The 17,558-nt window shown below is 37.8% G+C and overlaps 1 protein-coding gene across 1 annotated transcript; it reads right to left on the reverse strand.

Moving 5' to 3' along the window:
- Positions 1 to 10,882: 10,882 nt before the first annotated feature.
- LOC307169614 (uncharacterized protein) lies at positions 10,883 to 16,147 on the reverse strand. Its single transcript, XM_079890344.1, has 10 exons — positions 16,075 to 16,147; positions 15,829 to 15,979; positions 15,590 to 15,722; positions 15,136 to 15,387; positions 14,867 to 15,016; positions 12,243 to 12,330; positions 11,984 to 12,140; positions 11,741 to 11,876; positions 11,127 to 11,378; positions 10,883 to 11,041 (listed from the first exon to the last, which is right to left on the reverse strand). Exons 1-10 carry the CDS (start codon positions 16,136 to 16,138, stop codon positions 10,889 to 10,891), a joined length of 1,536 nt encoding a protein of 511 aa, XP_079746470.1. The 5' UTR covers positions 16,139 to 16,147; the 3' UTR covers positions 10,883 to 10,888.
- Positions 16,148 to 17,558: the final 1,411 nt, after the last annotated feature.

Genomic DNA, 17,558 nt, shown 5'->3' on the forward strand with positions numbered 1-17,558 from the left:
TTCTGAAACGCGTCCGAAAATGAACCATAACTCAGCGAATACTCAGTCAAACAGGCATACAGGCATACAGGCATGAAGCTTGAATTTTCTTCTTTTAAATGAAGTGATTTTTATAAAAAACAAATATTCACAGTTTATGTAATATGTATGCAAAGAGAGAGATGTCAGTCGTTCTCATCTCAGCTAATTAAGTTTTAATGTGCTCCGCCCACGGAGAGCGCGCGCTATTCAAACGCAAATGTGAGGCGATCCAAACAAACCTGTGAAACGCCCACATCAGCTGGAAAACACACACCGCGAGTTCACTTTCAGACTTATGTACTTTACGATGCTGTGAGGAATAATACTATCTTGATAATAATCCTGCAAAAATTTACCTCAGAAGTTCTGGAAGTATCATTTCGAGGAGCAAACGGATCCCGCTGAGGAATTAGGTCAGTTCTGTTTGCTTTGTTCTAATCGGAATGAATGAATGCAAAGATGCGTGCTGTTGTGGAGCTACTACAGCTGGCAAAAATACTGTTTAAATATGAATTGCGCTTCTATGAATGAATGAACGCACAGATGCGTGCTGTTGTGGAGCTACTACAGCTGGCAAAAATACTGTTTTAATATGAATCGCGATTACAAAGAAAGATTACACTGGAAATATTGTTACAATTTTAAATGTTGTTGTAATTGTATAACCTTAAAAAAAAAAAAAAAAAAAAAAAAATATATATATATATATATATATATATATATATATATATAAGGATAGATGTAAACAAAATCTTAAAAGGTCATTATAAGCCTTCTCTTTAAATAATTGTATTATGCTTTATTAGTGACACATTCGGGAAGAGAATATATTCCAAATCTGAAAATACAGTATGAGAACAATTAACTGCACAATTACTAGAAATGTTTACCTTGGATATTGTACAATTTGCAAGCAAAATTTGTGGAAAAAACAACAAACCAGTTATATATTGTCCTTGCATTCTTGTGGCTCAGTCACACACCTGAATGAAAGGCTCATTACGTATGCAGCCTCATTATGCGGGCCCCATTGACTCTGCAGGTGTGAATCACGCCCATCCGCATATGGCCTTTCCAAACAAAAAGTGTTTTACAAGATTTAAATCAATGTATTGTGTTATGTGAATGATTAGGCAGGATGATTTTCACATAATTTTGAAGAAAAAATTCTAGGCAACGACATCCATTCGGCAAAAGTCTTATTTACATATATTTAGAATGTGTTTTATGGCCTTATTTCAGAAACTTTAGTTTTTTGTTTTTTAAAAAACCATGCATAAACATTATTCTCTCAAAAATACAAACATGTACATGCAAGTTGTTCACATATTATGGTAGCCCTGTTTGTGCTAAATAGAGTGAATTTACACCTTTGCCATTAATATGTTTATAAGCAACTGAAAAAAGCACAAATGTCAGGGCATGTCAGAACATCTCAAGGACCCCAAAAACCCCTCAGACCCCAGAGGGTTAAACTACGGCGTTCATGTCTCAAAGCACAATAACATTACAATAATAATGAACATAAACAACTTAAAGAGCACTGACCTGTACCACCTGACTGCTGCAGGTTTATTTCTGCGTTGATAGCGTAGTCGCTCCGAGTATAACGTCACAGGTTTCCATCTCTTCCAAATTGTGGTAGTTATGGAGTGAACCCAGCATAAGCTTGTTGTTTGGGTTCAGGAGGAACTGTAAAAGGTGGCTGCTGTTTTGGTTGTGGTGCTCAATCGATTGATGACTGACGTCTGACTAACTCTGCATAGCATGAAATGCGCTGATGACGTGTGATGTGCGCGAGCAGGGTGCATGGAGGTATGAAAATACAAACTTTGACAAGCAGGTTGGACCGAAAGCAATGATTGGACGAACATTTTATGGTCCTACACCTTCCACAGATGATATATTTACACATATAAATACATTTATACCACTTAAATTAGTGATTGCTATCAGGATGCGAAGAGACTTTCAATCAGCATAACAAAAAATGTTTCTGTAGCAAATCGAATTTAAAATACCCTGAACCAAACAAAGAAATCTTCAATCTAAGGGTACGATTACACGACAACGATGTGCTTAAAACGGAGAAGTTTTTCCTTTCCATTGTCAAAATGATCCCCATTCACACGGATCTGCGAAAATGACTAAAAACGATGTATTCTGCTGCCAGGCCATTAGATGGCGATGAAACACTATAGACTGAACACGTAATACGCATGTGCATGACGTCATCGTCTTCATTTTGTTGTTTACATCGAGACCGTTTTCAAAAACTTGCACTTTAAAACCCGTTTTCAAAAGTTTGTGTTTTCAGGCACCCAAAACATAAAAAGTTTTACGTTTTTAGTTGAAAACAGTGTTGTGTAAAACAGCCCCAAAGTTGTAAATTACAGAAGACCTTTTGGTTGAACAGGATCCCATGACCCAAGGGTCACGCCTGGTCAGGGATAGGAAAGCATTCTCCACAGAGACCTTGTGAGAGTCACACACCTTTAACAGCAGAACAGAATTATTTTAATTATTTCAATCTTTCTCATAATATAAGTGACTGTTGTGAAATTGAGACCATTTTACCAATCACACTGAGACATTTAAAATGATACCAAACATGAAAGAATTAAAATCATGAAATCTCAAGGTTCTGACATCCAGAGTCTTCTTTCAGTGACCTACTTTCATATGCCCCAGGATGGTAGAGGGGGCTTATGAATGAGGTGAGAGGTATTTGAGCATATGGCTTTCTTTGGGGTCTTTTCTTCAGATTAGCAGGTTTATTGTTTTGTTGCATGGTGTCTTGTAAGAGCTCTTGTGTTCAGTCTTATCAGAAAATGGCTTACAATACTATAAATAATAGTTACTGTAGAAGTGTCATGATAGGTGTGTGAGCTAACATGTACATTTTCAGGTGCTTCCAGTAAGAATAGACCTTTTGCAATCTATATTGTGAGTCTCATAACTTATTCAATTTTCTATTTCTGATGTCTTTGCAAACTAGAGTGTTTCTCACAGGGTGTCTGACCACATGCGACGCGATCAGCCCCCCACAGGAAACCTACTGAGAAGGGTTGAGCTAATCTTTCCACTGAAAAGTGTTTGGTGTTTGTCACATGATCTCCAAAAATCCACACATGCAATCAACAGTGTGTTTTTAGGAAATAAAATGTTTGTCAATTAAGTTCTTGCTTCACACCTCCAAAAAATAATCCAAGGCATAAATTTGGAAATCTTGGTATAGACATTGGGTAATGTAGGTGAGTCACAGTTCTTTCACTGATTGAACGAAACGACACCAACTGCAACTTTGTTGCACACCAAAGGTCCTCCAGAATCACCCTGAGAAGTGGAGAAAGTTACAGCATGTGAATAAAATTGAAGTGCTACACTATTTATGATGTCTCCAGAATACACTTTGTACCTGAAAAAATCCTCCATGACCCCCTGCGCACACCATCCTTGAGGGGAAGTATGTTTTCTTCCAGTACTTCTGACATGCTTTTTATCAAAGATTGTGACATCAGCACATAAGTTTATCACTCGCAACAAGTTTATCACTGCTGTTTTTTTCCCCCCATCCTGCAACACTGCATTGGGCCTTGGACTTGATGTCCTTATCTTTCTTTGGTATGGAGATCTAGTTGACTTTGTTGATCTTTTTGACCTTTACATGTAGCTACAGCAAGTAAATCAATCCTTAAAGCTGAGAAATTGTATAATGAATATAAACTGGATGACAAACTTTATTGTATTGATAAATCATTTTACTTTTCAGAATAATCTGACTACTAGGTATGCTACTATGTTTGCAGCCTATATATTGTTTAAATGATTGCATGAGACTGCATTTTTACTCCAGTTCTACGATCAGTTCTCTAAAGCTTTGTTCAGACAAAATGCCTATATATATGCCTATATATATATATATATTAGGGCTGTCAAATGATTAATCGCGATCAATCGCATCCAAAATAAAAGTTTGTTTTTACATAATATATGTGTGTGTATGGTGTATAATTATTTTCTATATATAAATACACACACATGCATGTATATATTTAAGAAAAATGTATTTATATATAAAATATTTATATATAATATAAATATATATACACAGTATATACATGCAAATATTTCTTAAATATATACATGCATGTGTGTGTATTTATATATAGAAAATAATTATACACCATACACACACATATATTATGTAAAAACAAACTTTTATTTTGGATGCGATTAATCGCGATTAATCGTTTGACAGCCCTAATATATATATATATTGTAATTTGAACCCCTTAAAAACACACAAATTACATAAGGCAAGATTGTAGATACACCAGATATCAGACATCCAGACATCACTAATAATGAAAGCATTTCATCACTAGCAAGATGAACATTCAGTCCTATAAATCAGATTTGAAACTGAATTGGATTTGTGAACAATGTGAACAATAGGGGATTAGGACATTCAGGATATTTTTCTCTTCCTCAAAATGTTGTTTTATTGCACAATTGTTATACACAATTATACACATTATACACAATTGTTTTATTGCAGTTTTCCCTGAAAAATCTAGCTGAGTCATTTACCTGAAGTAGCATGATGTGGCAGACTCTTAGACTCATACCCAGGGTGGATGTGGTAGAACATGACGTCCATGCGGCTAATACCATGATTGTGATCATGAGCTCCAACCACGACTGTCAGCTTCTCTCCTCTGTCAAGGCGAGGAAGAAAACATGCGTTTTAGTGGTAAATAAGGACTGTTCAAAACTGAGTTTTACATTTAGAATAGACCTATAACAATATGAATTCAGAATCATATTGTATTAACTTACTTGGTTATGATGCTTCCATTGCAAAGCCACAAATATTTTACTCAACTTTACCTTGGTAACTTTGGTTTAGATTTAAGTAAAAACACATTTTTGGGTTTATAATGGGCGGACTCACTAGAAGTCATGTACATACTAGGTTGGGTACAATCATAGCATGTGTCATTTCGAAAGTAGTCACACCAAGTGAAGACCCTTTTGCAGCGGTCTGGGACTCTTTGACTCACAACGAAATTCTAACTGAACAAAAAAGCTTACTCTGTAAAGCAGTGTGCAATGCAGTGACACAAGGAAGTCACTGCATTTGTGTTTGTTATTTCTTTGAATGGAGACCATGTAGGGTGTTGAATGAGGTCTGGCTTCTGTGCCGTTCACTATACCTACATCCACAGATTCTGAGAGAGAAATTAGTTTAGGTTGGTTAGATTAGAAATAGATTTGACTAAATGTAGAATGTCGAAGACGTGATGCAATAGAAGTTTGTCATTTTCCATCAGACTTAACTGGAAGGCTCAGATATGGCAGCAGGGTGACTATAGCCCCTTTCACACAGCGCATTGAACCCGGGAAATTGCCGGCAAATTGCCGGAACGCCTTCTGTGTGAACGCAAACACGACCCGGGATTGATGCCGGCATCGATGCCGGGTTGGGGACCTAGTAACATTGCCGTGTTCAGTCCCGAAACGCGCGCTGTGTGAACAAAAGCCGTAATAATGCCGTGTCGCAATGATGACGCTGAAGGGCGGGATAGTTCGCCAGCTGTGAAACGGTATGTAATGCGCAAGTTTATGATCGAATCAGAGAAATAAATGCACAAGCGTGGTTTCTCGAGAGAGAAATCGCAGCTCATAAGCAAACTGAAGACGCTGCTGAGACATTACAAGTCACATCGATGTCACGTGTCTTTCCGGGACATACACGGGTTGTGTGTGAACGCGCTCTCTGATTCCGGAAAATCACTGGCAGTGTGAATGAACCAAAATCAAACGAACCCGGGTCAAATCCCGGGTCACTTTATCCGTGTATTTTCCGGAATCTCTGTGTGAAAGGGGCTTATCAAAAGCACAGAGACGATCATGCTGAAGTTCTCTTCAGTGTTGATGATGGTATTTCATGTAAAGTGGGCTTTAATAAAATCCTATTTTTAATCTGTAGGGTTTAATATGGAGTTGGCCCACCCTTTGCAGCCTTAATAGCTTCAACTCTTCTGGGAAGGCTTTCCACAGGTTTTAGGAGTGTGTTTATGGGTATATTTTTGACCATTCTTCTAAAAGCACATTTGTGAGGTCAGGCACTGGACGAGAAGGCCTGGCTCGCAGTCTCCTCTCTAATTCATCCCAGAGGTGTTCTGTCGGGTTGAGGTCAGGACTCTGTGCAGGCCAGTCAAGTTCCTCCACACCAAACTCGCTCATTCATGTCTTTCACGAGTTCACACTTACATACAATTTGAGGGGGTAAAGTTTAATGCGTATTTGGTGTGCTGTCTGGGGGGAGGGCTCCGAGCTCGGAGTTCGGCCCAAACCCAGAGCACTCTACATAGTATGTAAGTGTTTAGGACTAGAAGCGTGGAGAAGGGGTGGTGGGGGGATGCTGCAAAACTGTCAATGGATTGAGGTGAGACTGCTGAGTGTATATATACCTCTTACCATTGATTGCTGATTGCTCTCCACTTGTGTTAATTATCTGAACGTGCTCCTCCCGAACTTTGTTAATAAAACATCATTTATGGACCTTGCTTTGTTCACTGGTGCGCAGTCATGTTGGAACAGGACGGGGCCATCCCCAAACTGTTTCCACAAAGTTGGGAGCATGAAATTGTCCAAAATGTCTTGGTATTCAGAAGCATTAAGAGTTCCTTACACTGGGACTAAGGGGCCAAGCCCAACCCCTGAAAAACAACCCCACACCATAATCCCGCCTCTACCAAACTTTACAAGCAAGTACCGTTCTCCTAGCAACCGCCAAACCCAGACTCGTCCATTAGATTACCGGACAGAGAAGCGTGATTCGTTACTACAGAGAACACTTCTCCACTGCTCTAGAGTCCAGTGGCGGCGTGCTTTACACCAGTGATTTTCAAGCGGTGGGCCGCGGCCCTCTAGTGGGCCTCGGAGCGCCATCTGGTGGGCCGTGTAGGCAGTGGCAAGCTACCCCCAAATAAATTTGTATTTGTTTTTTTTAATTCACAAATCTTGTTATTTTCAAATTATCTGATTGTTCTTATGAATTTATATGATCAAAAACTCTTAAGTCAAGTCATGATGCATTATCTAAAAGCTAATTTATGTTTAAATATCGCAACACCAATCAAAATGTCAGTTAAAATGTCAGATTGAAAGTTTGTTCGATCAGATGCAGTAACATTACGTTACTGTTATATGGATGGTTTTCTGAAAAGAAACGCAGATGTGGGAAACAGACCTGTGCAAGCAAAAGCTGCGAAGTGTGTGGTGAGAAAATATGACTCTGAATACATTAAATTAGTTTTTTATAAAGGCAGGTACTGAGACTAAAGAGGGTCGCACACCGGACGAGAAGTGTAGCGCCGCGGCGTGTCTAGGGGCCTGTTTACACCTGGTCACTTCATGTGTTTTTACTGATCAGATAGATATCTGATTTATCAAAACGATTCCATTTACACCTGGTCACATAAATGTGTTTTTGCAAAACAGATATAAATCCGATCTTCAGATCCCGCGCTATATGCCGATTTAATGGAGTTCATGTCACCAAAATCAACAGATATGAGCTGCAGTTTATTGATCATCAGCTAATTTCAAAATCAAAGACCACAACAGGAGAGAACGGCAATGGCACATGGTAAGATCATTTCGTTTCTTTACTTTTAATGAAGATGATTGTGTGTTAAGCGTCTGTGAATTTCTTTCACTTTGATTTGCGATAGTTGCAATGTTATGATTGTACTGTAGCTACAATTAAATACAATCGTTGCTGAGTCTGCAGTCTGAACACTTTACCTCAGGACGCACATTAAATGAATTAATTGAGAATTTCACTTGAATATCCGTTAATTTTCATCCACACAGATGATTTCTGTAAATGAATGTTTTACAGTATATTTCACAGTAATAAACTTCAGAGAACTCGACGTTGATCTATATACTTTTTATTACAACATTCTCGCAACACTTCTTTGTGGCATTCATGTCCTACTAGGCAACTGGTACATTAGTGACACCTACTGTACATACATGTATTTCAATATATCACAAAAACTAAATGTATCTTGCAGCACAGGGTGAAGTCAGTATACATTAACGACGATTTGAAACAAATATAATGTAAATTTAATATAAACTATGTAAACGGCGCTCTGTGGTGTGGCAGGATTTTGAACAGGGTCCTGAGCCGTAGCTGGGCGCTGCAGACAGACGCCGAATGCCGCTGCCGGTGTGTGTACACTCATGGAAAATAATGTCTTTGAATTTTAAAGACTCTCATCCGGTGTGCGACCCCCTTAAGCCGAAGGCACAATGTGTTGAATGTGGAGAAATGTTGTCAAATGAGGCGCTAAAACCATCAAAGCTGCACATGAGACATTTGAACTCAAAACACCCGGGCTGTGTTGGGAAGTTAAAAGAATATTGTTTTAAACAGTCATGTTAATATCGCTAATAGTATTCGATAAATTATACTTACAGTATGTAAATTGGGGTGAATGAACTTTGTTGAACATTTCTGCTAATGAATAGAGTGAATGTTCCCCTCTTGTGTGTCTGACCTGTTGTTACAGGTATGTTAGCCTGTTATTGTTACAGGAATGTAACAATAGCAGGTGTAATAGCAATGTTACAGGATACTGGGTTACTGGGTAAGCCTGCCGAGTCTTTTTTTATACAAGGACAGTTTTCATCTGTATAGCTGACTTAACTTAGTCTGCTACAGTGGCATAACAGATTAACAGCAGAGTATATCATTGTACTTTTTTAATTTTCTGTTATTCTGTATTCATACTATCATATTCGGAAAGGTGGTCCTTGGAATGTTTTTAAACAGTCATTGGTGGGCCATGAGTTGCAAAAGGTTGAGAACCCCTTCTTTACGCCACTGCATCCGACACTTTGCATTGCACTTGGTGATGTAAGGCTTCGATGAAGCTGCTCAGCCATGGAAACCCATTCCATGAAGCTCTCTACGCGCTGTTCTTGAGCTAATCTGAAGGCCACACGAAGTTTGGAGGTCTGTAGTTATTGACTCTGCAGAAAGTTGCCGACTTCTGCGCACTGTGCGCCTCAGCATGCGCTGACCCCGCTCTGTGGTTTTACGTGGCCTACTACTTCGTGGCTGAGTTGCTGATGTTCCCAATTGCTTCCACTTTATTACAATACCACTAACAGTTGACCGTGGAATATATAGTACTAAGGAAATTTCACGAATGGACTTATTATACAGGTGACAACCTATCACGTTACCACGCTTGAATTCACTGAGCTCCTGAGAGCGACCCTTTCTTTCACAAATGTTTGTAGAAGCGTCTGCATGCCTAGGTGCTTGATTTTATTCAACTGTGGCCATGGAAGTGATTGGAACACCTGAGTTCAATGATTTGGAGGGGTGTCCCAATACGTTTGGCAGTATAGTGTAGGTGTTATGTTTGTGCTGTTAATGGAAAAGTTCGTAAGCTATGTGACTGGATGGAGGAGGGAAATCAATTATCCGGAAGTAAGGAAATGAGTATATAAGGTGGAGTTGTAGGAGAGGAAGGGGAGGAGAGAGAAGAAAAAAAAGGAAACGGGTTACCTGAGAACGACCGCAGAGTCAGGAAAACGCGAGACGTTGTGTTTGAGCTCGGGTGGATCGCTAGAGTGAGCGTGAGTTGCCGTGGCAATTGATTATTGATATTGAGTGTGCGCTGCACGTCTGGACACCGGCTGCACAGCGAAGCTTGTCTTGTATGCTGACGAGTATGAGCAAGCTTCTCCAGGTGATTCCCTGTTTACCTGTTTTTTAAACCTCACTCAAGAAACTTTCCTTCCTGCCATTTTCAGCCAAGCAATAGTTTACACACACGCACACACACACGCACACACACACACACACACACACACACACACACACACACTCCGTTTTGCCACTCGCAAATAACATTCAAACAACCACTTTCCACATATATTCTGTGACTTGAAGGGTTTTTTTTTTTTTTGTGTGTGTTTAGTTTGTTTGATTCCTTGCTGGTAGTGAAATTGAGGTTTTGTCTGCTTTCTGAAAATAATGAAAATATAACCGTGAAACTGAACTTTCTTGGTGTGATTCTGATTTGTTTATTTGTAACTAGTGGCTTAGAGAGCTATTCTGGGAGAAATAAAATAAAAATTATCTTTTTTTGACAAGATAACCTTGTCTGGCGCCCGAACTATAGTATTTTCTTTTATATACCTCTTTAATTTGTTGATTTAAATTCTATATGGGCCTGCCACCGTTACAATGGGAGTAGACTAATCTGCCACATGTGTGATGTAATCCATGCCTAATATTTCGTGCAAATTCTGTTAGATGTGAGAAAACAGGCGTGTGCTTAGTAAAGCTGACTTGCCAACTTTTTTAATGACTGTTGTAGGAAGATTTCACAAAGCTCTTCATTTTACAACTCAAATTCTGGAGGCTTTTTCAAGACTTATTTTTTTTATTTTGACCTGATAATTTTTTTTTAAAGTTAAAGCAGCACATTTTATGATATGATTCCTGTTTTGAAATTTTTTTTTTTTTTTTTTTTTTTTTTTTTTGCAATGTAATTTAGCAACATTTTTAAACATATTTTAGTTTTTCCCAATTCAATAAGATATGAATCTACAGTCATGGCTGAAAAGTGAGGGTGTGGTTGTGACAGTGAGAACACTTTCAGTATAATTGATGCTTGCCATGTGATGTTTTTATTGAAAGAAGGTTTATAGAAAAATTAAATACACACACACACACACACACACACACACACACACACACACACACATATATATATATATATATATATATATACATATCTTCCTTTTTTATTTTCCATGTAGACACTTAACATGTCATTTGTTCATCGATCCATTGAAGATATGGTGAAATCTTAGTATACACATTAGGAAGTTCAGGTGAATTGCAGAGATATCGAGATACGAAAGATGTGACACCAACTGCAGTGTTTCCACAAACCAAAGGACCTCCTGAATCCCCCTGTTAAGAAACACAGATCAACACGTCACTAGTGAAACCAGTCTGTACATTACCATAAAGTCTGTGATTCATCTTTTCTACATACCTTGCAGGATCCACCATCATCATATGCACAGATCATCTGTGAGGCCAAGAAGTCCGATCCCCAAGAAGCTTGACAGTCTGCCTGATTTATTGTAGTCGTGTTTGCCTCCATTAGACGATAACTCTGTGGGCCATTAATCCACAGTCTTCCCCAGCCGGCAACACTACAGAGAATACCTGGTTTCACGCCTTCTCCTTTCTTTGGTAATGATATCAGTCTAACTTTGTTGTTTAGTTGGACTTTTTTCTCTAGCTGTAAATTCAAAAATAAAACCATTTTAATAAACAATTTTTTATAAGACTGAAGTTCAGTGGATTATATTGTTGTGTTGAGGTTAGTACAGAAGCCGTAAAAGCCCAGTTAATATATATATATAATTTTTTTGCCTCTTTATTTTCTGCTGGACATAACTACATAAATGCTTCAATGATTTTTCAGGGTTTCTGCCTTTTTTGTGCCATTATTTTTTCTATACAGAGCAATTAATTTACATATAAATTATTTAAATCACTTAAGTATTTTTTTAGAGATTGAAACAGTGTTTTGTGCTACTGTTTCCTGATCTGAGATATTATTTTGAACAAAAAAAAAAAAAATTTATTAAAGGTTGTTACCCTCAAAAGCATGATGTCATTCTGAATAGGTCTGCGTATATAGTCTGGATGCGAGATGTAGGACTTCACTCTGATGACAGCCGAACTCTGGCTGTACCTTAAGTCATGAGCACCGACCACAACCAGAATCTCATATCTGTATAAAGAGCATATTGGAAATGTTCATTTATGTCACACGATACACATTGGTGATGGTTGCATTGCAGTCATTAACATTGCAGTTCACACTAAACAAGCTCTTACCCGTTCCTGCAATGTGCAGCAGTCAAGACAAACTCATCAGAAATGAGGAATCCACCGCAGTTATGTTCCCTTTTCCCATACGTCTGAAGAGAAACCATGTAGGGTCTGGAGTTGGGTTCGGCTTCGTTGCCGTTCACTATACCCACATTCACATGAGCTGAGAGAGAGAGAGAGAGTGCTGTCAGTCAACTTATTCAGCCCATACAAATTAAACACTGATAAAAATCATTGTAATATGTTGTTATATAATCATTCTTACCAGTGAAGGTCAGGTGTGGCAGCAGAGAGACCAGCAGGAGCAGAGAGATGATGATGATGGTCATGATGAAGACGACGATCAGTGAGCTCTCATGATAAAACACTGTATAAATATAAGGGTGGGTGGAGACATTGAGCTGCCCACAAGTCTTCTTTTTTTCTTTTTTTTCAGTTTGTGGATGACTAAATATTGTTCTTGTTAATCCTTGTGGTCTCATTTTCAGGCCACAGATGGTTTGGTCTAGATCTAGAAGATTAAAGCAGGTCAGCATACAGTACATTTGGAATATTTTATGCTATATTTTGGACACATTGTGCTAGTGATCAGCAGGTAAACATGAGGGCATACTCCCCTCATCACAACAGAATTCTCTTTTCATCTGCCATGATGAAAAGGACAGGACTCTAAAACTCACACCTCCAAAAGAAGTTCCACAAAAAATGGAGACAAGGAGACAAGCCTGCAAAGACAATTACCAGGTACTATTTATGGAAGGGAAGAATGATGAAATTAGCATGTCAATGATCACAGACTGATCCCATCACCGTTTGCCAAGAAAAGAAATGATTTGCAAATAATAGAATTAAAAACAGACAGTAAATCATTCACACAATTTTCTGGGATGCATGTTCATTTATAGATCAGATTAATGCAGCAAAGTCTGTTTTAAAGTCTGTTTCTGTCTTCCCCATTGTCTCTGTCTCGACCACGTGACCACATTTTTTTAACAGCCATAAAACCAACTTATCTGATCGTGGTCATGGTAACTAAGACCTTCTTGCCCTTGTTGCGGGGATGGGACTACAGATCCCAGAGTGAGTTTAAAATATTATGTGTTAAAGTATAACAAATACTTGTGTCTGATTTGTCTCAGTCATTACAGTGTTGTTTGTGTACATGCAAAATATACAAACTTACCAATTAAGGTACACATGAATGCATGGGTAAAAGTTCAATATTACCCAATGATATTTGGTCTTTATGTTTTCAGCACAATGTCTAATCTGGAATTGGTTTGGAAAGTGAATTATGCATAGGAAAAACCTTAAAGACATTGTTCTAAACATGAACTTGGCCATGCGGTGGCCACCCCTGACAGCATCAGCCAATCAAACGTTGAATCTGAAAGCTGCCAATTTGCAAATCATTCCTCCTCAGGAGAGTTTAAAAAGGTTCTCTCTGAGACAAAAACACGTAAGCCGCGCTTGTTGTTGTGACTTTTATTTTAACGGCACGGCTGACCTTTATTTTGACGGCACTGAGAACTCCAGAGCCTGAGCACACAGTGCTCGCATTCTCCGTGTTCATTAGTTTACAATCTGTCTAACACGTTATTAGATAGAACTGCCCTTAAAGAGTTGTTCTGGTTCAATGTTTCTTTTCATAAGCCCTATAAGTGCAACTCTATGGAGTTCTAGAGAGAAACAAAGAAGTTCTGAAAAAAGTGAATTTGGGGAGTCTGAAAACAGCAACAGAGACGACAACCACAAGCATAGCAGCTCTAAATATTAAACTAATATTAATATTAATACTAAATATTAATATTAATAATTAAGACCATAAATAACTACATTGTGCTCATACTTCCTCTTCATGTGGGTCTCACTTTGCAATGAAGTGTTAAGAGTGTGAGAGCTTAGTAAATCCGACTCACACTATATGTTGTTAGATCTCAAAGACTTACAAAAACCTTGTATCTCCAAATTTCGTCATTTTTATTAGTGTTTTTTTTTTTCATAAATTGTTAATATTGGTCACCCTTTATGTCTCTCTGTGAATTTTTAATAAAAAATATTAAAAAGAGCTTGTGACTAAACTGTTTTGTGTGTTTGAGGAACGAAGAGGAGCGTAGCATTTGCCATCGAGTCATAGCCAATATTCTTTTAACTTGCCAAGTTTGGAATGAGTTTGAGTCACTTATAAAACGTGCATTTGAAAAAGCAACACGTGCAAAAACATCTTATCGCTTTCAGAGATGGAGCAGCATTTACTGTGAACCGATCGATCCACTCTGATCTTAGTGCTGTGCATATAGGCTACTTATTTAATTAAAATTTTGCCATTTTGTAAATAGCGATTTCGGTTTAATTTTGGTTAATCGTGCAGCCCATTTATTAAATAAATAAATGCTTACTGACTGTTCAGTTTCTGTCTAATATATCCCACCCCTTGACCGGTGATGTTGTAATTATATAATCAATGTTATTCACTTCACCTCTCAGTTGTTTTAATGTTGTGGCTGATCACTGTATATTAGTGTAACCCTGTTTCATACTTTTAGTGGAAAGATCAGGTACAAATGCTGATTGAGATATGCTACAATTGTTTCTCTTCACAATCTCAGAAGAGTTTGACCATTTTTTATTTTATATATATATATATATATATATTATACCATATTTGCCTGATTTTATCCCTGACCAACAGTTTTGAAGTTTTCAGACTTTCCCCACTCAAATAGATATGAGCCATACTTGCATGACTGGAATTTTAGGGTGCCCCCCATGTAATATTGTAACATTATATGGTTGTGACAATGAAGACACTCGGAATGATTGATGCTTGTCATGTGATACTTTATTGAAAGAAGTTACGGAAGCATTCACTAACTTAACTCACTTCACATTTCTAATTATGTTGTTGATCCAATCAAGATATGGTGAAATCTTAGTATACACATTAGGATATTTAGGTGAATTGCACTGCTCTCTATATCCAAACGATGTGACACCAACTGCAGTGTTTCCATAAACCAAAGGACCTCCTGAATCAAACTGTGAAGAAACAGATCAACACGTCACTAAAAATTAAACATACCGTATCAGTTTAAACTCATTAATTGACATAACATAATCAAAGTATGTGAATCTTTTTTTTTTGTTGTTGTACGTACAAGGCAGGATCCACCATGGCCATGTGTGCACATCATATTTGAGAGTGAGTATATCTCTCCCCATCTATTGCCACATTCTGTGTTATTCATTAAATACACGTTTGCCTCCATTAGACGATCACTCTTTGGGCCATCAGTCTTCATTCTTCCCCAGCCGGCAACAATACAGAGAGAATTTGTTCCCACGTCTTCTCCTTTCATTGGTAATGAAACCCATTTAACATCGTTGTTTGCTTCAACTTTTTCCTTTAGCTGTAATTCAAAAACACAACCGTTATTAATAAAAGATTTAGTCATCTTTATTAAGACTGGACTGCAGTTGTTTATAATGCTGTTTGTGTGGTTCAGAAAGCCCTGATTGCAATAGAAATTCAAACACAGTGTGTGTCAGTTTTGTGCCACTGTTTCCTGATCAGATTCTATTTGAACAACTAAAAGTATTACAGTTTGTTACCCTCAAAAGCATGATGTCATTACGAGTGTTTCTAAAGTTTGGATGTGGGATGTAAGACTTCACGTTGAAGCGATCTGAACTCTTGATGTTCCTTAAGTCATGAGCACCAACAACAACCGTCAGAATCTCAAATCTGTTGAAAGAGAAAGTCATGATAGTAATTTATGTCATTCAGCACACTGTATGGTTGCACTGCAGTTGTTGTGTCTTTCAAAAGTGATTTCTAAACAAGCTTTTACCCATCCCAGCAATGTGCAGCAGTCAAGACAAACTCATCAGAAATGAGGGATCCACCACAGATATGTTCCCCATCTGCCTGAATAGAAACCATGTAGGGTCTGGAGTGGGGTTTGGCTTCGTTGCCGTTCACTATACCCACATTCACATGAGCTGAGAGAGAGAGAGCTGTCAGTCAACTTATTCAGCACATATACAAATCAAACATTCTTAAAAATCATAATTTACTGTAATATAATCAATTTCACCAGTGAAGGTCAGGTGTGGCAGCAGAGAGGCCAGCAGGAGCAGAGAGATGATGATGATGGTCATGATGAAGATGGCATTGAGTTCTCATGGCAAAACACTGTATAAATATACTGTAAAAGTGGGTGGAGTCACTGAGTTGCCCCCAATTCTTTTTTTTCTTCTTGCAGTATGAGCAACACAGTGATGAAAAGATACTGTTCTTCCGGTATTGCAAGGAGATTCAACATGGTTTAGATGATAAGAATTGAGCATGTATGCATGCATTTTAGTACTTGAATATTTTACAGCTCATAATACAGCTGATGTGCAGTTTGTTACCCTTAAAAGCACAATATCATTCCAAAAAGGCCAATATCTATATTGTGATATGTTTTGATGCAGGGTATAAAGGACAGTCCTTCCAATTAGTTAGGCCATGATCAGCACATACGAATAAAACTCACCTCATACTATGGCTTCTTTGAAATACTTGATTTTGATTGGTCGACCCATTCTAAACTGTTGATTTTTATTTTAAAAGGCATCACTAAAGTATTTCCAGGCGAGCTTTTACCTAATTAAATTTCCATGTCAATTCGGCAAATTATTTCAGTTATTCACAAGCCTATCGCAGCAAAATAATCAAAAAACGCACTCAGTGCCTATATATGCTTGAGGGATGCAATTACAATGAGGAGAATTATTATTATTATTATTATTATTTCACTCTAAGTGAAATTTCACTCTTTCTATTATTATTTTAGACATCGGGCAGAAACCTTGTATCTTTATACTTCAGGTTACTAATTTTTTCCCCCATTCATCATTACTATGGTCACCCTGTTTGTTGGTTCTGCAAATATTTAACCAGGAAAACGTATTAAAAATAGCTTGTGAATAAACCTCGTTTCTCCATTGGATTCTCAAACTCTCAGACAAACCTCATAACTCCACCTTAACTCTATCGTAAAAGAAGTGTTTTGGATCATCTTACTTTTCTGCAATGCAAGGGTAAATAAATGACTGAATGTTTGAATAAGCACAGTGTTTTCTTTACTCAAGAAACTCTCTCTATAAAGGCTAATGTTTTATGTATTTGAGGAGTGGAGAAGACTGTCTTAGTCTAGAACTTCCTTAAATAGCATGTGTGTGTGTTTCATCCTAAGTTGATGAAAACGTAATGTGATAGACTTACTGCCTCAGATGCGGCCGTTCTATTGGCGGACAAACAGGTTTTGACATTCACTGGTCAAAACTCCATTTTAGATTGATTTTGGTAGAATGTTAATTATATAATGACACATGCAAGTGTCTGACCATATAAAGCCACAGTATCAACTTTGACAGCACAGTGTTTAATTATTTAAATATATCATAATATATTAGGTAAATAGGCCTACGGCCCTGCACTGATCAAGCAAATAAACATGACAAACAACAGGATAAAAATGTCAAACTATTAACATTTTTATCTTATTAACAGTTATCTTTTATTATCACTATA

The sequence above is a fragment of the Squalius cephalus genome (genome assembly GCF_949319135.1).
Source record: "Squalius cephalus genome assembly, chromosome: 13".
Lineage (NCBI taxonomy): Eukaryota > Metazoa > Chordata > Actinopteri > Cypriniformes > Leuciscidae > Squalius > Squalius cephalus.

Bases quoted from the DNA above. Each gene is read 5' to 3' on its own strand.
- LOC307169614 (XM_079890344.1), bottom strand. From the start codon at position 16,138: ATGACCATCATCATCATCTCTCTGCTCCTGCTGGCCTCTCTGCTGCCA. The intron at 15,980-16,074 runs GTGAAATTGATT...TCTCTCTCTCAG, and splicing joins GCCACACCTGACCTTCACTG to CTCATGTGAATGTGGGTATA. The intron at 15,388-15,589 runs GTAACAAACTGT...TTTGAATTACAG, and splicing joins ATGACATCATGCTTTTGAGG to CTAAAGGAAAAAGTTGAAGC.